We start from the raw sequence: 21,124 nt of genomic DNA on the forward strand, positions 1-21,124 counted from the left end.
TAAATGTTATGAAAATTTTAGGACTTCATCTTTTCAAAACTCGTCGCATTTGCAGGCCCGCAAGTTACTATTTAGTCACTCTCATCTCATGTGCAACTTCACATCTATTTCCTTTGATGTTGCTTCACTTGTTCCTTGTGTCCTGTTTTAGTTTGATAAAATTAATTTAAGTTGTACAGACATTCGTTTTTGCTTTCTCATTATTAATAATGCGTATACGTTATTGTTATAAGCATTATTAGTTATCGAATTGCTATAATGCCGTTATGGTCAGAGAGAAAAAAACTCTGACGAAAGAGAGAAAGTGAAAATACCATCGAAAATACCATGGTCGTCTGGCTGGCTGCTGCAAGCTCGGCGCCTTCTGGCACGAGGGCGATGTTGTTGAACTTCAATGTGCTTTGTAATAGAAGAAAAACCCGAAATCCTGTCCAATATTGATCATTGGATTCATTTTAATGCGCTGTGAGCAAATAATTGATCGCTACATTTGAAATTCAATTTATGATGAAACGCATCCACAAATCTCGTGCCGATACGGCACCTATCAAATCCACGTATTACGGATAAAGCCAAGGGCGTATGAGTCAATAAATTCCTGTGATGAGGTTTCGTTAGCGTTCTGGGTTGGGTTTTTTGTTCCAGAACTTGGCTCGAAATTTGGAGCGCCTGTCTGAACTATTATGATGATTAAAGACGACTTCTACATTAGTAGCCACTTTCTTCGTCGTCTTTCGTATTAAATTCCCATACTGCTGAATTAACGCGTTGCAGGATGTCATTAACTTGTGCTAGGTTCTTCATTTTTATTTAACATACCGCAAACGGTTTCTGCAAACAAATTAACACACAAATGAACAAGCGTAAATTATAATAGAATATTGAAATAATCATGAATAACTCATCATTTCAACAGAAGTACTCTAGAATGAAAGTAGTAATAATATACGTAACAAGTATCCAAAAATAAATAGTTCCTTACCAAAACAGTGAGGGCACCGTGCTGTCGCACCAGTCGCAACCCGCTAACTGTGATACAAATTTCTATGGCTAGAACTTGCCTAATTCTACAAAGGAAAATTTTCAGTAATTTGTACTGAACATGACTCGACATAATCTGCGGCTGCAATGATAAATGACCATTTTACGTACTTCTCTCGACGTGTTTAATTCCATTGCTGCTGTGTCAATGTTAATTTATACATATTTCTGCATGGATGTGAATTGAATTGAAGCTCTGGATTGCAGCTTTAAATATATTTCCAATGTATAATTTATTTAGAGAAGTTACACTCTTATTCAGAGATCAGATAACTTTTGGAAGTCTATAACTATCTTTATTACAATATGTAGTAATAATATGTAATAACAATATAATATGTAACCTCGAGTTCACTTTTCGCACGATACAATTGTTAATGAAGACGTTGTGAACTCGAAGGCCTGTCGCCGCAGTCTCACTGATTCCAAAAGTTTGCTGATGGTAAATACGATGGCAGCCGCGGGATCAATCGATCTGCAGTCAAGATAAATGAAGTTCCATGTCGTGTTTCTTGACGCAGACGTGTCGAACTGGAGAAAGTCTCCTTATATGGGCTGTCAGTTATTTATTCCGCTCGGTTTTATTTCGTTGTAGGTAGTTGTGAATGAAGGTTAGGCAATACGTAAATGTGCGAAATTTACAGTTTCAACACCACCAAGAAGCGAGTGAAAAACACGGTCCATAATCACTTGTGGCGTGTGTGTTGACCAACTTGGATAAAGCAGCAAAGACAATGATTCATACGTCCTTCAAGTCGAAGTGCGAAAATGTCTTTTTTTCAATTGGGGAGCATTTTTCGTAGGTTAATCGTAAATTTAAAACCGTAGCTAATAATTTTTTACTTCTTTATTCCAGTTCTATAGTCGTTTATTTGTTTACACCAGCTATAAAGAATATGAACTCTACATGTCAATGTTTCTGATGCCTAGTTTCTTCTCAGGTCCTCGAATTAAGATGCTTGAGGACATGAACAGACCAGGCTTCTTCAATCAATACTACCAAACCGTCCGCCAATCCATAACTAATGACGTGTTGCAGGAGTTCTCAAAACTCTCCTCCGATGAAGAAAAAGTCCGCTTCTGTTACGAGAAAATACCGGCAGTACACGAAATTGATATACGCAAAATCTATCATGGAAAATCAGAAAGAGATGCGCTCGAGAGGAAAGAAGCAGGAAACAGAGCTTTTGGACGGAAAGAGAACGTAGAGGCGTTGCATTGTTATAGTCAAGCAGTTGTAAAGGCACCCGTGTTATCGGGTAAATATTGGAAATTGATCATTGAGTGCGGAGTCGTGAATGTCTTCTATTAAAATGAAATTAGTGCCTGAAGGAGCTCAGGCCGTCTGTACAAAATATAATTCGTTCGTTAATCCCATATTTTTCAAGTATTTTATTTAATTCGTTTAATGTCTCTTCAATTGTACTTAAGGGTTTGCAAGTTGTTTAAAAACTTTTTTCTGTTTTTTTTTCAAAGTTAATAGTCAATGAACTTTTTTTTCCATATTCATTATGTTTTCGTGAGCTGCGTCATTTATAAAATTTCCTAATTTTTCAATTATTTCGAGAGCTCCTTTATTTTAATGTTTAATTCTGTTGTTACTTGTACCCTTAGAGGAGAACGCCGACCCCCGCAAGATGACGCTCTACCCCATCTGCCTGGCTAACCGCTCCGCTGCGCTCTACCACCTCAAAGACTTCTACTACTGCCTCAAGGATATAGATGAGGCCCTGGAGCATCACTACCCCAAGGTAGGATGCTTGTTCTGCTCAATCTTGATTATGGTTTCAGTGAGAATAACGATTGAGGATTCAGACGCGGTGCTTCAATACATCAGGCGTGTTGTCTACTTACCTTGATGTTAATTATTGCGTCATTAAGTGAATTTTTACCCTGAATAATTAAGAACCACATTATTTAGTGTTGTCTAGAAGTATGGGTAATGTATAATCTCTGTTATTTTTAGACGCTTATAAATTTCGGTATAATCGCATTTGAGAATGAATAATTTAGAAAGTGATGCGCGAAACACGAGTCAACGTTGCATTCTTACCTCTGATTGAGTTCATATTGCGATCTCAACCAACTAAATCTCACTGTTTTGCATAAGAGAGAATAAGTATCTACGTTTACGAGTTTGGATCTGATAAATTTCCCAAGTGTTGAGAGTCTTTCTTAGAAAGCACTTTTATCGCAATTGCGACAGCTCAGATAGCGTGCGCATGGTCAAAACTAACCTCAGATTCGAACAAATAATGACTTGAAAGTAAAATATTCAATTACTTAATTAATGGTACTAAATTCTGAAACCATTTTTTATTAACTCCACTAAAGAAATCTCGCCGTTTTGTCTCATCAATGCTACTCCCTGACACGTCTGCCACACAGGAGCTCAAGTTCAAGTTGTACAAACGCAAGGCTCGCGTCTTGGTGGACCTAAAGCGGCACTTGGAGGCTCGGGACTCATTTCGGCAGGCACTCAAATGGCTCGACTGGGCGAAAATGGATCGTGATAAGAGGATGGAAGTTCAGAAAGACATACAAAAGTGGCTTAGCATATTGGAGAGCGGCAAAGTTAAAAATTGTAAGCTTTATTTATGGTATTTATGTTGGAATGACGAGTTGGTCTGTTTTGAATCAAATGATCATAGGTGGTTGACTAACTAAAATTAGATTTCATAAAATTCTCCCTGGGATGCAAATGGGTCGTTTGCTGACGTAACAATTGTCATGCAGTAACAAATTTATTGTTCGTTTCATGTGCTCTAGATGAATTAAATCCTGCCCTCCTCAATCTCGGAAAAATACTCATTTTAAAACTTTATTCCCAATTTATCACGGAGGCGGAATTCCTTGAAAGGCATTTCAGGTAATATTTTTTCATCGATCCCATTTTCCTTTATCAAATTCTACCCTTTGACACGTTCTCAAACTTCACAGTGCTAGAAAATTGGACTTGTGTTGGGTTTGCAGTGGGAGACTTTCGGGTGAAGCTGTTGCCCACGGTGCCGCCGCTGACCCAGGGCCCACACTCTGTCTTCCCGGCGCTGTCCAGCAAACTCGAGATGCGATACTCGCCCACGCAGGGCCGCTACGTCGTCGCCGCTGAGGACATCGAATTCGGCGACGTCGTCTGCACCGAGAAACCTTACGCCGCGGTCCTGCTGTGGGAGGAGTTCGACACGCACTGCCAGAATTGCTTCATTATGTGAGGAGTTGTCGGTAGCTATACAGTTTAGTGAAGGGATTCATCATGTTAGCCTGTGGATCGTTTGCGAACTCTAGTGATTACCAGTGATCAACTTATGGGATTCAGGTATAATGGTTCATTCAGCAAGTAGTGGTAGAACTTTTGCATTAATCATGGGAAGTGAACAAACGTGTGAGCTGCCAGTGTGAAACTCAGATGCAAATCCAGTAGAGCGGTAAATTTCAAATTTGTCTAATATTTAAATTTGAAGCTGTAAATTGTTCAACTGTGTTTATTATGAGTGTAAAAGAAGAGTTCTATTTTTCAGTACCCGCGCGCCCATACCGTGCACGACGTGCTCGGGCGTCGTGTTCTGTTCGTCGGACTGCCGCGACACGGCTTACTTCCACAAGATCGAGTGCAACATCAACGATCTACTGCATGGCTCAGGCATGTCCATTACCTGCTTCCTCGTCTTCAGGATGTTAACGCAGACTCCCCTCACTTTCTTCATGAAGAACAAGGAGCAGCTTGCGTTGGAGGAAGATCCAGAGGTCAGGGTGCCGTATTGTCAATATTTATGACTTTCGAGAAAGTTACTTAGTTTGACTCAAGCAAGAATATCTTGTGGAAATCCCTCGTCCCTGTACGAGTAATACGAAGAAATTTCACTGGCCCTGTACCACGATTTACGGGATTTTGAACTAACGATGGAGCTGGACGCTGAAACTTTTTTTTATAAAGATTTGGTGAATTTTTGTGCCGATTTTTTTGCCTTCAGTTCTAGATAAATTTACAATTCAAGCAATATAGTGACCTTAATACATGTATAAGGGTTTTTGTATTTATATAAAATAGCAATTCTCTGCAGAGAGCAAGGGCTTCAAGAGACTTCAAATTACTCTGGGGAGGAACAGGTGTTATTTGGATAATTTCATCATTCAAGCATTCATATTTAGAGTTATTAGACTATCTTTTGTTGTTTTATTATTTGGGTGGCTTGATACTTTTTCAGCGGCAGTGTGTAAATTTTAAATTTAAATGTGTAAATTCTTGATCAATACTCAATAACTTAGCATCCCAAAACATTAATAACCATCACATGATTCGCAGGCGATTCTCCGCTGGAAGCCTCGGGTCAAAGCCTGTGATGACAGCAACGCCAAAACCGACACCGCGACCGAGGCGCTCAACGTCTCGAGTTCGCCGGAAGCTCCGCTGTCTCTATCGAATGTCTCGCCCGAACACAAGAACTCCAACGGTAATGCAGGGGAAGACTCTGATAAATAAAATAAAGACAAAGATGAAAACAAAGAATTGAAAGGCGTAAAATTTCACGAATTACCCGAGGAAGAACAAAAACGAATTATCAAGGAGGAGGAACCACAACGAAAGAAGCTCGAAGAGCAACGATTGCTTGCCGAAGAGCAAGAGTATCAAAAGGCTCGTGAACGCATCGAAGAAGCTCGAAGGAAGGGAGCTGAAGAGCAGAGGCTTAAAGAGGAGGTGTTCTGGAGGGTATACCACCTAGTGAGGCACAGCCAAAACAGAACTGTTGAAGATTACTTCTATCGCACCATCATGGCTTGCTTTATGGTCAAGGCTCTCAAGAAGACAAAGTATTTGGATGACTTCAAAGGGACTGGAGTTGGTGAGTTCTGTGATATTTAGGGTAGGCGTTTCTGCCTTAAATTTGAGTGAGATAAGGAAACCTCGGTAGGCATTTTAAACATAGTCAAATAATTATCGATAATAAGCATCTAAATGGTGAAAAGGAAACGCGGGAAGTCACACTCCGAGCAAAAGCCAAACGGATGCTATATTTTAAGAAGTGTGAATGCTTGTTTGAAATTAGAAACGGCTGATCTCGAGGTTTTGCCGAATGTCTCGTTGTGATCAAGATCAGTATTACCTATTGTCTTTTTCCATTATGATTTTACAAAAAAGTTTTTATAATTTTCTTTTGAATAAAAAATACAAGTGTGAACGAAGAAGCTAGTGTAGAAAGAAAGTGTTTTTTCTCAAATGCAAATCTGCTGATTTGATACCGAATGAAAATACCCTAAAAATTTAATTATTGTCAATTTCATTTAGGGTTATTTTGGAGATCGATTGAAATCCTTGCGATATAAGTTGTCAATCCACTGTTGATTTTGTTTGTACATATATTGAGCTACCCTCGCATATTAACTGATATTATTAACTTTCCTTATACTGAGATGTTGCTGCATTTTAATAATGGTTATCTCATTTGTGCCCATGATTGACGCATGCATTTACTCTCATTTCTAGTCAAGATCCTTCAGAACGCTGCAGGTACGTCGGAAAAACTTTTTACGTTGCAATCGCTGCGGATTCACAAGTTTTTGGTAGAGCGTAAAATTGTTAACCCTCTCGCCCTCACTTAAGCCAACCAAGATTATATTTTACGAATTGTAAAAGATTTAAATACTAAAGCGTGGCCCAAGCTAGTGCGATTTGTATGGGTCCACACGTGATTGTGTTCTGTGCATTATAATTGATGTTACAACGTTAATCTGGCTCACTTTCGGATCAGTTTGTGCGCAGCAACGAACAAATGTTGAAGTGGGAGCTAGGAGGTTAACGCTGCTCTAGACTGTCAGATGTCGTAGAGCAATCGTCCTGAATAACGCTTGCTACTGAATAACGCCTTTGTGAATACGATTGCTTTCTTTTAAAATATAGTCGATATTTCCTTGCATCGAGAATACTTTTAGCTTTTAATTATTCTGAATTTCGTGTTTCTATAATTGTTATCAATAATTCTCGCAAAAATGTACATTTAAACAAGTTCAAGACCTATAATAAATTTTTTATTGCTGTATATCATTTACAACTAATCATGAATTTGTTTTTCCAGTATTGTACTCGTTTTTAACGTAACATGATTCCTGTGTCCGGTGTGCTTCGTTATGTTAGCTAACCAGCTTCTGCCAGATCCACCAACCTTATTTCATCATAAAATGTATAAAAAGCCTCAAAACTAAGAGTTATCTGGTTAAAAACAACTGCTGAATGCGTTTGAAAAAAAGTCAAAACTATTCAATTAGGAGCTAACTTTCTCGAATATCGGTGGAACATTTCATGCATTGAAAGAATTCACTCATTCATCAGTGTAAATAATGAGCGCGTTGACTTTGATTTGACGCGACATTTACCTTGGCAGACAACGAGCTGAAGCTGAGCGAGGCAGAGGCGCTATCAGGAGGCCTCGTGCTCAGGTTCCTGCAGATCATGCAGATCAACGCCCACGAGGTGTCCGAGTTCCTCCTCGCCTCCAACAAGTCGCTAGACGGCGCCGAGAATACCAGCCTCGGTGCCGCCGTATACCCCACGCTGGCTTACTTCAACCACTCGTGTAACTCGGCGCAAGTGAGGTGAGAGTAACCACTTTAACCACTCGTGTAACCCTGCGCAAGTGAGGTGAGAGTAACCACTTTAACCACTCGTGTAACTCGGTGCAAGTGAGGTGAGTGCCGCCACTTTAACCACTCGTGTAACCCTGCGCAAGTGAGGTGAGAGTAGCCACTTTAACCACTCNGCAAGTGAGGTGAGTGCCGCCACTTTAACCACTCGTGTAACCCTGCGCAAGTGAGGTGAGAGTAACCACTTTAACCACTCGTGTAACCCTGCGCAAGTGAGGTGAGTGCCGCCACTTCAACCACTCGTGCTGCTCTGCAGATATGATACGTTTTAATCTTTATCACTCAAAACTATTATTTATTAATTCTGAAGTTTCACTCAAAAATCAAATTTAAACTGAAAACTTGGCATCATATCGGCGTTTTCCAAATCGTTCGTGATTTTTAAACCAAAACTAGCATGTATCAATGTGGAAATTGTCTAACTCACGCCATTCCATCTGGAAACTATGGACAATTATATGCATTCCCTGAAGTAAGATCTATGCAAAATCTTCCCAAATAGATCACTGGACGAAAAATTATAAATGACAGGCAGGAATGCATTTGCGGGAATCGCCGCTGAATTAATGTGTATGGATAATAAATTATTATTATTGTTTATGCTCAGATACTTCAGTGGTAACTCGGTGATAACGAGGGCGATCCGTCCAATTGCCAAGGGTGAGCTGGTGCCAGAAAACTACGGTCCCTGCTACTCGACCGAGGGCAGGTCCGACCGCCGGTTGGAGCTCGTCGACAGATATTGGTTCGAGTGTCAGTGTGAGGTGAGATTTGTCTTTTCGCTGAGAGCATGAGACCGCGAAATAAATTAAATTATACTTATCTTAAAAAAATTATACAACAGACACTATGTTTCAGACATTTCTTGTTGCATGAACGATTTAATCTTGAGACAAAAACATTTTAGTTGCATGGTTGTTATTGTACGCCATATATGGAACCATTCAAGTCGTAACGTTAGTGTAGGCGTGCGTGGAGGACTGGCCGACGTTCAAAAAGACGGACCCGACGCGCCTGAAGTTCAAGTGCCACAAGTGCCAGGCGCCGTTGCTGGTGCCAGTTGACGACCAAAACACGCTGTACAAGTGCGTCCGCTGTGGGGACCAAACCAACATCCTCCCCGCTCTCATGAACCTGCAGGTTAGAACCCAGCGGCCGCCGATGCTTTGCGCTTGGAAGTCCCTCGTTTGAGTGAGGTTACAGATTCAAAACCTGCATGAGTATCTTCCCCTCGACAACTTGAGATTAAAACTTGTAGTTTACAATTTGTAACGGATGAAAGTACCTATTCCAAAATCTGTCACTCGAAAAAAGACTTCGAACGAATTGAGAGGAACCATTGCAGGTATCCTGTTATTTTTCCCTTATATACAAAGAAAATGACAAATACACAGAAGCTTTGCATCTTTAACAATAAATCATCAGTTATTATAGTTTATTATGTCAATTAATATAAGTTCTCATTGCCAGTATTTAAATATAACCAAGACACCCAACCAAATTTAAAAAGTCCAGGCTTGAGAAGAAGTTTGTTTCATTCTTGACTCATGGCATTGACGATCGGCTTCACTTGGAAGACAACTCAATTTCAGGGAGAGTTTTATTTTACAGAACTCGGAGAAAATTTTCCAGGCGGCGAAAACCGAGCTTCAGGCGTTCAATTTGGAAAAAGCAGAGGGTCTACTGAAGGAGAACCTGGAACAGCTGAGCTCCGCGCCGCTGTACCCTCCGTTCAAGGAATACCAACGTGCGCTGGAGGCGTATATGAAGTGCCTCACGTACAGCGGCAACTGCAACATCAAGCGGCCTATGGCATCTCTCGAGTAAAAATTTGCCAGAGGAAAAGGAAATTAGACGTGCACCGATCGAAGAGGAACATTTTTGACAAAATTATATAAAAATTTAGTGAGTTATAAAAAAAAGTCAAAATTAATGAGAGGCTAAAGTTGGTTAGTCGAGTAACTGCAGAGCTCAAACTTGAGTGTTGATTCAAGTAAACGATGGCGCAGGCATAGGAAAAGGATTTTGAAGCTATAGTTCTTATTTGAGGGTGAATGAAAATTGTACTGTCGACTTTTTTGTGAAAATAAGTTTTGTTTGTTTAAATTTTTCCGTAGACGTACGATTCAGCTCACTTCTGTCCGGTTAATGCTACACGAAACCTTCCTCTGCTTCTCAATTTTAGTGAGAAATGTGACAAATTGAAACGCGCATTCCGTCGCCTTGATAAGCTTAGTAACAATGTAACCTGGCTCCTAGAACATCGTCTGTATGTTGCCACTCAGGAACGAAATGACGACAGTTATCAAAAGCCTCGTGATATTTGGTGTACGGAACTACGTAACTGGAGCGCCGTTCCCTTACGCTCGTGCCTATAATGTTGGAAGTCTCTATTATCTAATGAAGTTTGAAACGCATTGAAAGTGCATCATATTATGGAATATTCTTGGTAGTGATCTATAAAGCGATACCCTACGGAATGCACCTGTCCTCTCTTCCGTGTCCAGTGACTGCGAATAAGCAGTTAACTTTTTTACGTGGGTCTCATGTATTTATCAAGTGAAATCTTCTTGTTTCGTGAAAATTTCTTATTTAAACTCGTTGACGATTGTAGTTTCTTCTAAGTTTGTACCTTGGCTTTGTTTCTCACGAGACACTTCTCTTAACAATTATTTTTAGTTCCAGGTTTACGTGAACGAAGTCCTATCCTAAGATATGTATGAAAGACCAACCTTCGTTGTCCATGGCATTGTAATTTAACGATAGGCTAAAAAATCTCTATCAAATGAGCGAGTCGCAATTTTTTAAGTATTCTTCGGCTTGCAGCAGCTTTGGCCAGGCTTGGTGTTCCTAAACGAACTCTGGGTACCATGGGGACATTTTAAGGCCGTAGCGAAATACGTGGATTTAGCGACTTAGGTGAATTATTCTGAGAAAATCAACGATGAATTATGAGGAAATGATTGAATATTTATATCCAATATCACTGATTAAATGACATGACCTCGCTACTAAACTATAATTTTTCTTTTAAGTTGGTTTCATTTTTATAATCGTTGTTTCTTTATATTTCGTTGTACAAAATATCTGAGTTGCTTGTTTTCGTAAATCTTTACTTACAGATTTATGACGCTAAATGCGTCAATGCCTGAGATTACCGATTAATGATCTTCTATTGTCAGTTTTTTACGTTCTATTTACGAATCGAACCTCGCAACAAGAGGCCCTGACCACCCACCCTCGATGCCTCCAGTGTAGTACCATGTCTTGTGTTCCCTGTATTATATAATTTTTTGTTAATTTATCCGTTCTTTTTCCTGCGCTTAACTTGCATTGAACAGCATTAATGCTGTGAGATCGTGTGTAAATAAATGCCCTACTCTATAATGAGGTAATAGAGCCCTTCGGTGGCATGTACAATAGATTTATTCTACTTGTAATTATTGCAACGCGAGTTGTTTGGAATTTTAGAAATGCCTAGATTGAGAACAGTTCGGATAAACGCGTTTTTAAGTAAATATTGAATTATGAAGGCTTCAATAAACGACTATCGTATTATATTTTAAGATGTTGCTAACCTGCTACCTTTTCAGTCGTCCAACACGCGGGAGCTGGAATTAATTCGACCAGAATCTTGATGGCGCCTTGCAGTGAAAGCCTTCGTGAGCAATTACGTACTCTAATTGTGCCTATTTTGAGTAGACGTCCATACACAAGGACTTATAAGTCATAACAACTCAATGTATGTTAACTTTGGTTATTGTTCGTGAATCTTCGAAGAGTAGAATAAGGCAGATGTTGTCCACAAGTATTCTCATTAAATTAGTTTCGCCCTCAGCAAACAACGAATTTCGTATAAATTCTTGTCTAACTGAACCCTTTCTGCACCGTTCTGCTCACGAACCCTGGTGAAGGTTCTTGATCGAGAAACTCGAGTCACAATTTAGTCTAATTTCATTATATGAAAGGATTGAGTTCGAAAAATAACGTCATGCGTGTGTTTATAACAAACGTATTAAGAAATTTACTCCGCGAGCTTGTGAACTGTGTCACGCTATCGTGCAAAAATTAAAGGCAAGCCTTAATTTAAGTGCCTTCAAAATCGTATAAGCGTGAATCGCAACAGCTATTGCTGCGATTAGGACATGCGTCGTCTCCTCGCTATGTGCATTATTTCGTGGTCGTGTACATGCATTACGTTTCAAGAGGCCAAAACTAACACAATTTCTTACCGAAAAAGTTCGAATTTTTCCCTTTCGAAAAAATTCTAGGCTTATTATGAACTTTTAGATGTTCGATACATAGAAAAAAGATAAGTCAAGTCGGATAAGATTTAATATGGAAAATCTAATATGAAATACTTACAAAATGAGAGAGGCGTTTGCAACTCTTGGTAGCTCGTTGGGGCGCTTCGCTTCCTAAGATTCGTGGCATAACAATTCATGGAGGCTTTGTATTCGAAACCTGAGATTGAAGCCTGTCTTTTGAGAGATTTAATTGGGCTGTTACAGGTTAATAAAGATTGCTCCGTGCTTGATCGTTATCCTGGATTTCTCTTCTCCTCGTATCGCTTGGGAACGCTGAACGGCTTGAACAAGATGCTTCTAACATCATCTCGAGAGTGATAGTTGTTATCATTAACCTTGAGGAGAACATGCCTTTAGTTGGAGCTCGTCGCTTCCAGTTTTCACTTAAAAGCAAATAACTTGTAAAATTCATTTATGAAATTGAATTAGAAAATAATTTGAAGAGGACGTAGGAGGAAGGTCGGATGCAAAAGGACTACTCGAAATATTATTGAATGACCGCACATTTATTTACAAAGATTAAAAGTAACCTCTTGCATGTAAATAAAGCAAAAATTCTCAATTTTCTTTTTATGATAAAAAATTCTGTGCATGCACTCAATTTATCTTCTTGAAACGCCCACTTTATGGCACAAGGAAATTATATTTTTAAATAATTGTGAAATTAATGATTAGACATGAAATGAACGTGATTGTCACCTCCGTCTAAGCCATTAAAGGATTGCTAATATCAAACACGTCTGCACACCATCATCAATGCCCAGAAGAACGTACCCGCGACGGCTGCGGTATCCACGAAGGAATCGATTACCGCATTGCCACTGACACTAAACACATAAAATTATTTTTATAAATACGTCAAAACGGCAATCTCACTACGTATAATAAGGTGATTACGAAGCGCCACTGGTACCTATCGTTATTATAGTGTCATATGTAAACGCACAAAGTACAGAGAGACCTGACGCCTTATTTAGATAAAAGTATGTATTGATACAGCTTTAAAATGCATTTGTCATTTTAAATCTCGCTGTTATGCTCAAAATCCGAGATTCTGTCGATTAGTGGTTTGGAGTACGCTGGATTAGTGTCCTAGTTTACAATAAAGACCATATTTCATCCACTACATGAGTACATGTAACAGCTGTAGAGGGTGATGAGGAATTCCATAGGTTCCCGGCATTTGAGGAATGGTACTGACTAAAACCCGGACCCGGACCGGTACGCCGGACCCGGACCCGGACCGAGTGAAATCGGGATGCATGCCGGAGGCCAGCATAGCCCAAGACCAGCATATCTTTCATCCTCCTTTCCGTGCGTAAGCCTGCTAAAGGGCAGAGTAGACTAAGGGATTACAAGTTAAAAGCCAAAGGTACAAATCCCCTTCATGGAAATTAACCAGCGAGCTAATGAGAAGTAAGCCACCAATACAATCGCTCTACGCCGTATTGAAAACCGTCCAACAGCTCTATCCCATGCCGTCTAACCTCCTCACGATTTTCGATAAGCAACTCCCTACGCCATACCGCTGTTGATACACAGTCAGCACTCCAGCCCGTCCATTCGTCGCAGCTGTTTTCCCCCGCCATAACTCTACCTCCACGCTTGCCCCGTCTCCCCGCCTTTTTTCACTGACTGCCGGACGGCTTTAGTTTCTGCTCACTTGACTGCATTACGCTATGAAAAGAGGATCTATAGGAGTTGTAAACTAACCTAACCTAACTTAACCTAACCTTAGTCGGATAAGCATCAAAGGTCTGCAAGAAAATCCTCCAGTTAGTCATGCGATAATGGTGGAGAGTCGGGGTAAGTGTGGGGGGAAGAAGATGCTGGGGGATAGTAGGGCAGGGAAACAGTGACGCTGGGTTCATGTCTTGCGGAGTAAGTAAGGTGATGACGCATTACCGTTTGGTACAGTTCACATTTGCGGCAATGCAGTGTGGTCAGCGGACATTTAGGATAACAGCATGTGTAAGAAGTGATGGTATGGGTTATAAAGCATTGAAGAACAACGTATTGACCGTCAACTATGTGGAGTAGCAGCTTGTGTGCTGAAGCAGTGTTAGTTTAAAGTTCGTGTGGTGAGATAGGTCAATTGACTACAGCTGCTTAGGTGCCAGGATGACAATATCTACAGCATTTAGATGGTTGATGTTGGCTCCAGGGCTGATTTGAGCGTTAATTTGCTGGTCTACGGCTGCGCACCCGTGAAATCAGCGATTAAGTTGGCACAGTTGAAGTGGGTCGCCTGCTGAAGACCACCACTGCCCTGGATGTAATGTACCATCATGATTCCTGCCATCCGGAACGTAGCCTTCAACACTTCAAGCCGTCCGTATCTAGGCCGTGGGTCGAACCAGCCCTCGGTCGAATGACCACTTGTCGAAGGACGATAAATTTTGGAACAGAACTATGCTATCTGAAACCTAACCTCAGATGCAGTGAACGTAAAATTACGTGATTTAACGATGCCCGGAAGTCATTTTCGATCCGTGGCCTGGTGGTGCACGGCAGGTGGTGGTCAAGGCCGGAGGAGGACAAAGGCGAGTGCCGAGTGGTGCACGGCTGATTGGTGTAAGTCTGGAGAGATCCAAGGCGTTCGATTCAGGGTTTATTGGTGCACAAAATTTGTGGTGCACGGCTGCGCTCCCAGTTGAAGTCAGTATCTGAGACTTGCGTTGACAGTATGCCTGAGGCCGCTGGGCAAGAATGTTCTAAGAAAGAGAAAACTGACGAATGCGGCCATAATCCCATTCATTCAATGCAAACTCAATCGAGAGGACCAGTATCAGATGACGATATAGGCCTATTCATGTAATCAGTGTTGACGTCTTCGTCTTAGAGTAAAGCATATTTGCTATCTTCTGAAGTTAATATTCAGTCTTGTATTGTGATTGTTGTGTGCTGTTCATATTTTGCTAATGATCATGTATTGTATTCTGTTCAAATTTTATTCCATTATTCAAGAATAATTGATATTTTAACACATAAATATATTTTTGTAATAAAGTTCACCATAGTCCATAGGCTACACTGTACAGTGTACACAGACCTTGATCTGGTGGGGGCCGGGGGGTATGTTACCGGGCTACTTGGGGTAATCTTAGGGCAGAACAAGCACATGAGTTTAGGCTCACAATTGTCTATTTTTCTATTTCATTTATTTATTGTTTTCATTTACTGCAAACATGGTTATTATTTGTCATACCTATTTCATGCATTTGTCTCGTTTCAGCCTTTCAGGCATTTAATGACCCCATAATCTTTATTTAATGCATGCAAATAAACTTGTCTCGAGTTAGCAGAATATTCTGAAACTCTCACTGCCATTACCAGTTGGCAGGTTGGAATTCTAAAATTCGTGGTTCACATAAAAAAAGCGTTCCGCCTTATAAAAAAAAAGTTCTAGGCAACTAGAACCAGGTTTGCAGGCCGTCAGAAATTGGCTTCGGTTACGGTAGCTATGATCGTTACAGATCGTATGAACGTCAAGTCAGCCAAACCAACACAGAGAAGGTCCCATGCAAGTTTGTTAATTGCGCGTGTCAACTGTCACTCACAGATGAGCAAGAGGGATGGATCTACAGAAGGAAATACTATTTACTCCCAACATAATAGTTTCAAATTAAATATAAAAAACATTTATGGCACCTATTCATTACCTCAGCTTTCAAATTGAGGAGAAACTCATCGGCAGTTGGAGAAACTTCTCGAAGAAAAGGCAATGCACAACAAAAGTGATTTCTTCATTATTAAAACTTTGGAAGGCTCACAATATATCACATAAAGTTCTCACTCAATTATTGTCTCCAAGTTCAGGAGCTTTATCTGCAGTTAATTCAGTTACCTCACACACCGATTGCTTAACAAGAACTAACAAGTAAACAGTAAACACTAACCATCGTTCCCGCCACTTTGGCTGTTGCACACGATTGATTCTGCATGTATAACATTTACGATTTACAAAGGTTATTAAACCATTCTGTTGAATGCCAGTTACTGATAAATTTGTAATATAGAAGAATTCGTATCTATCATTTTTTCAAATGAGTATATTGATGGTTGGTTTCCCGGTGGCCTGCTACCTTCTTTGTTTATGTTTTTCGTTAAGTTGGTAATCCTGATCGTAATGGTGTTGCCGGGAGGCTTTTGTGGCTTGTGTAGCACAGCCTATCTGTGCTTATTTATCCTTGTTATTTGCCTCCAGTCTTGCCTTTACCTCACCTCAATGTCTTTGTCCTCTTCTGTTTCAGTCTCTGTTACAGATATTCATTAACTATAAGCTGAGCCCAATGAATGATACTCAGCTGTGTAACAGAGCGGTCTGACAGTCCTGACCACTCGTGCTTAGCCATGCTGGTTAGTGAATGTTCACCATTGTATTTGTATATATATATGTTTTGTCTGCATTTTAATTAACATGTGTTTCTGTAAATAAGGCATTGGTTCTTGATTTATTATGATTCTTTGATTCATTGCATTAACTACTGCATTTTCTCATGATACCTATTAATAGTCAACTATACTTAATAGTCTGTCATTGCATCATCAACCGTGTTCACCTTGCAAACCCTTTTGGTTCTTTGGTTTTACTTAACTTGGTTTGATTCCATTTAATTATGCCTATATCCCTTGCTTGCTTTGTTAAGGTTAAGTGATAAGTCCCTTGCCGTTACTTTACCTTGCAATGCTTGATTACTAATTAATCATTTCAATCACAGCTTCTTAAATTATACATCCTTTGCTATTTTATTAATTTCATTTATTTTTTACAGCTGGCACGGTAATGTCAAGTCCACATTGACCCGGCCTGTGCTCTTCCCTTTATTAGTGATTTTTGGATTTTATTTTTGCCTGCCGCAAATCTTAATTTGTTCATTTGATATTGTTCCTAATAAAATTTAAAACCTTAAAGCTTTCAAACCTTAAATGTAGACAAGAATTAGCGCTTCCACAAATATTTATTCATTCTCGTTGTCGTGGCCCTTCCTGTTATAAGAGGGGATAAGTTGAAACTTGCGGTGCGCTGAGACTCACACGATAACAACGGTAGGAGTTTCCATGTCTCAGCTTATTGCATCAGTGGTCAGTTTTGTATTTGTCGATTGAATCATAGGCAGTTTTTCATGTATTTGTGAGTGAGTGTGCATAGCGTAAATGTTATTCTTTGCAATTTCCATCAATAATGACATAACTACACTATTGTATTATGCTCTTGAAATAAGAATTGTAGCATTACGCATTAAGTTAGCATCAGTGTGTTAACATTGTGTGCATTTGAGGCGGTCCCTTCTAGCTTTCTATCGCCGATTGGATTCCAGTGGCTGTGACGTTGCACACCTTCTAGCGATGATTGGATCCCTGTGACAGTACGTTGGATGCGTTCAAGCGTTGATTGGATTCTTGTGACTGTTACATTGGACAAGTTCAAGCATTGATTGGATTCTTGTTACTGTGATGATGCAAGCACTGTTTTTTTTTCAATGAAACAGCTGTGGCATCTTGCAGAGACTCATCAGTGATGATGATGGACTGAAAGTGGAAGTGTGCTGGACGTTCCAGATTTTTGGGTCCTGCTTTTGATTTGCTATGTTTACCAGTTAATATATTACCCCTCTGGAATTCCACACTGCGCAGATAGTGTCATCACTGTCATGGTGAGTTGGCTTAGTCTTTGCGCGGGATTTAATTATTTACACATTTTAGGCTAATTGTTTTATGGATTTTGATTCTTATTTATTCTATTGTCATATATTGTTATAATGGTTCTTTCCATATCTGTCAGCTTGATTAATTTTTAGTGCAATGCTGGCATTGCAATAATTACTTTGTTTTCTTAAATCATTTTTGCACTTGAAGATTTTTGCACTTGCATTTGCCCTTGACTGTTTTAACTCTATAATATATCCCTTGATTCACTATCCTATTTTTGTTGCTCATGTTAAAGTCAAATTAAATTTAATAAATCTTTTCACATGGCAAATGAATTACGTCTCTTATTGCATGTAATAAGGGGTGATAAGGGACGTGCATCCCACATTTTGTAGAAATGTTATAGCAGCTAAACTAATCAAAATATTGCAAACCTAAAAAAAGTGGCGTAAACTTCAACATTTTTACTATCTACAGGGTGTACCAGAATTAACGGACCCTTTTAATTTGTTAATAAATAAAAAACTAAGAACGTTATGAAGTTGAAACTTGTTTTATTTAAAAGAAGAACATTTTTATGGTAATATTGTATCATAGTTACGGTACGTCATTATCCTGTATAGCTTGCTAAATTTGTGTTTAATTATCAAGCCTTAAATTTTCATCATGAAAACAACAAAGAGAAGAGCCCTATTTTGTCAAAACAATTGTGGTGAGCATTTAAAAGATACCCTATTATATTTAAAAACTAGGATACAATATTACCATAAAAATGTTATTCTTTCAAATAAAACAAGTTTCAACTTCATAACGTTCTTAGTTTTTTATTTATTAACAAATTAAAAGGGTCAGTTAATTCTGGTACACCCTGTATTATGTATAAAGCTAGTTAAGAAATCATATATTTACCATCTCTAAAAAAATCACTGAAAAAAAGTGTGAAAAGTGAGATTTTGGAAGAGTACCTCTACTAAGGTCTGGAGCAAAAAAAATATTTGCCATATTATAAAATTATACTTACATATAAGTTGCACACAGGTGTCAGCTTGAAAATGCAATGAAATTTGCCTATCTCATTCCCCCCAAAAATGGCAGCCATTACTGCATGATGGAGTAATAAGGGACACCCCCCAGGATAATAAGGGCCTTTAAGGGACACCCTTAAAAACGCATTTACAGTAGAATCTCAGCAAAGGTTCCAGTTAACAAAAAAAAAATTGATTAACAACAAAGAATTTTGATTACATTTACCTTGCTCAGCGAAAAAAATTCAGTTATCAAAAAATTAGTGCATCATCGGTCATCACAAAATTGTGCATAGAATGGCATGCATAGAATTTTGCACCGGGCATCATAGAATGAAAAGTAATTGACCTAAACTGGGATTTATTTCTCCAAAACATATGATGGTTGTCACTAAAACATTCCTTTCTGTTTCAGGTATGTTTTTATGATCTTTTTTTATAGTGAATTCACTAAACCCAATTAAAATGGTGTGAAATTACAAGCGGTCCTGTAAGCTTACAGATACAGAAGAAATGCTATACGGCTGCTGATATGAAGCTTGCAGTCCACAAGGTCATTGTAAATGCTCAATGGCATGTTCATGGACATGGTAATATCACATCAATATTATGGTAAATAATGAATATGGTAATATCATATCAATAAAGAAAAAACAAGTAAAAATCACAGAAAATGTCATTTATTCTACATCTACATTATCTATAAAGAAAGAGGAGGACTTCAGAGTACTGCTAGTAGTGGATGAGTACACTCTGCATGCTTCAAACGTTTTAAAAATTATGTTTTATTGCAAGTGTCCCGGATTACCCCGTTCCCAGGGGTAATTTGGGAGGCTTTTATTTTGTGTGTGGTGCCTCATGTATAGTGTATGGAATTTTTTTGGAGATGCCATTCAATAGCCCTTGCAAAGAGCTTTGAAATGAGCGCAAACTCGTTTCTGAAATGTTTCATGGTAAGAAGTTATTATAATAGGTGAGCACTCTGCATGCTTCAAACATTTAAAATTGAGTTTTAAAACAAGGGTCCCTTTTTACCCCATTTCCAGATGAATTCAGGAGCCTTATATATTGCGTCCAGCATCTTACAAATAGCATATGGAATTTTTTTTAAAATGCCATTTGATAGCCCTTGCAAAGAGCTATAAATTGAGCCTAAACTTGTTTGTGAAATGTTTCATGGTAAGAAGTTATTAACAAAAAACGCTCAAAACTGCCCCTTTTTACCCCGTTTGATTTTATTTGTTTGTTTCAGTTGCTGTGTATATCATTCCACCCATAGTTTCATATTTACCTAGTACCAAGTTTATTTAAATGTTTATTGATTCAATCTTAGTTATGAGTGTTGGCAAATTATTTTTATTGTATAAAACTTTAACATTTTGGCTTTTCTTTTGATAAATGAAAATGAATACTCAAATGAAAACAAATCCCTGCGTAATTCAATAACACTTTGACTGCGACGTGCGCCATATACGGTACACGCATGCATGTCCCAAACTGCAACGTGCGCCATATATGGTACTACATTCATTAAAAAAAAAACTTAAAAAAATCATATATGATGTAAACCATGGTCATATCCTTATGTAAGCTTGATAGAGTATAGAGAAAAAGGATTATTAAAGCATACAATAATGTTATAAAATTTAATCAGAACAATATAAGTAGTACAAATCAAGCACAAGTTATTCAGTGCGTATAAAAGATAAAAATGCAATAACTGAAAGGTGTCCGGTATTCCAAGCTGAAAATGTATTATTTGTTCAATCATGAATTATTATAGCAGAAACAATAAACACTGGGCATCTGAAAGTACTAAACTCGAGGTGAATGCCTCAATGAGAAGCAAGATACGCAGAGAAATGGCTTTCCATCACAGGAATCACAAAAGGTAGTCACTCTTCTTGCTTTTCGTCTTGCTTCTGAACTGCCTTCATTGTTAGCGATAATTTCACAGCAGGACCTGCAGCGTTTTCTTGTTTTGAGTTTTGGTCCTTCAGCTTCAACTAATGTATGGCTGGAACGCAGGCCTGCAATATCAGAACGCTTTGGTCCTGGAAGCATTTCTTTATTCACTTTTCCTGTAACGAGTGACATGACTAGACATTCTTTGAATTCGGTTACACCCATTGTCTTTTGTTGGCTGTAAAACTGATTAAACAGTGCCCATGCATTTACTACAGCAATTCCTGTTAACAACTCAATGGCCAATTTACGGTACCACTTCATGCTTCTTCTGAGTGCAGTATTGTAAGATGTCATCTGATCTGATTTATCAACCTGCATTTAGCAGTATTGTTGTTGTTGTGGTTCCCCGGTCTCAATTTTACAAGAGACCCCCCTCGCGCAAGTACGACACCACCGACAGGGGGTTGCTCCAGAGCTGTAGGGTCGAGGTTATGTGGTGGTGTTGTCTGAGGTCCTGCCAGAGCGGACATTCCAGGAGAATGTGAGTGATTGTGT

The 21,124-nt window shown here is 39.1% G+C and overlaps 1 protein-coding gene across 1 annotated transcript; it reads left to right on the forward strand.

Annotated features, from left to right (window-relative positions):
- The first annotated feature begins 1,850 nt into the window (after nucleotides 1-1,850).
- LOC108674277 lies at nucleotides 1,851-10,408 on the forward strand. Its single transcript, XM_018162216.2, is given in 10 exon segments — nucleotides 1,851-2,300; nucleotides 2,656-2,792; nucleotides 3,430-3,625; nucleotides 4,015-4,249; nucleotides 4,560-4,785; nucleotides 5,345-5,882; nucleotides 7,419-7,629; nucleotides 8,285-8,441; nucleotides 8,644-8,817; nucleotides 9,289-10,408. Coding segments are annotated over 10 exon segments (2,394 nt in total). The 5' UTR covers nucleotides 1,851-1,996; the 3' UTR covers nucleotides 9,505-10,408.
- The last annotated feature ends 10,716 nt before the right edge of the window (nucleotides 10,409-21,124 follow it).

The sequence above is a fragment of the Hyalella azteca genome, unplaced genomic scaffold (assembly GCF_000764305.2).
Source record: "Hyalella azteca isolate HAZT.00-mixed unplaced genomic scaffold, Hazt_2.0.2 contig16249, whole genome shotgun sequence".
Taxonomy (NCBI): Eukaryota; Metazoa; Arthropoda; class Malacostraca; order Amphipoda; family Hyalellidae; genus Hyalella; species Hyalella azteca.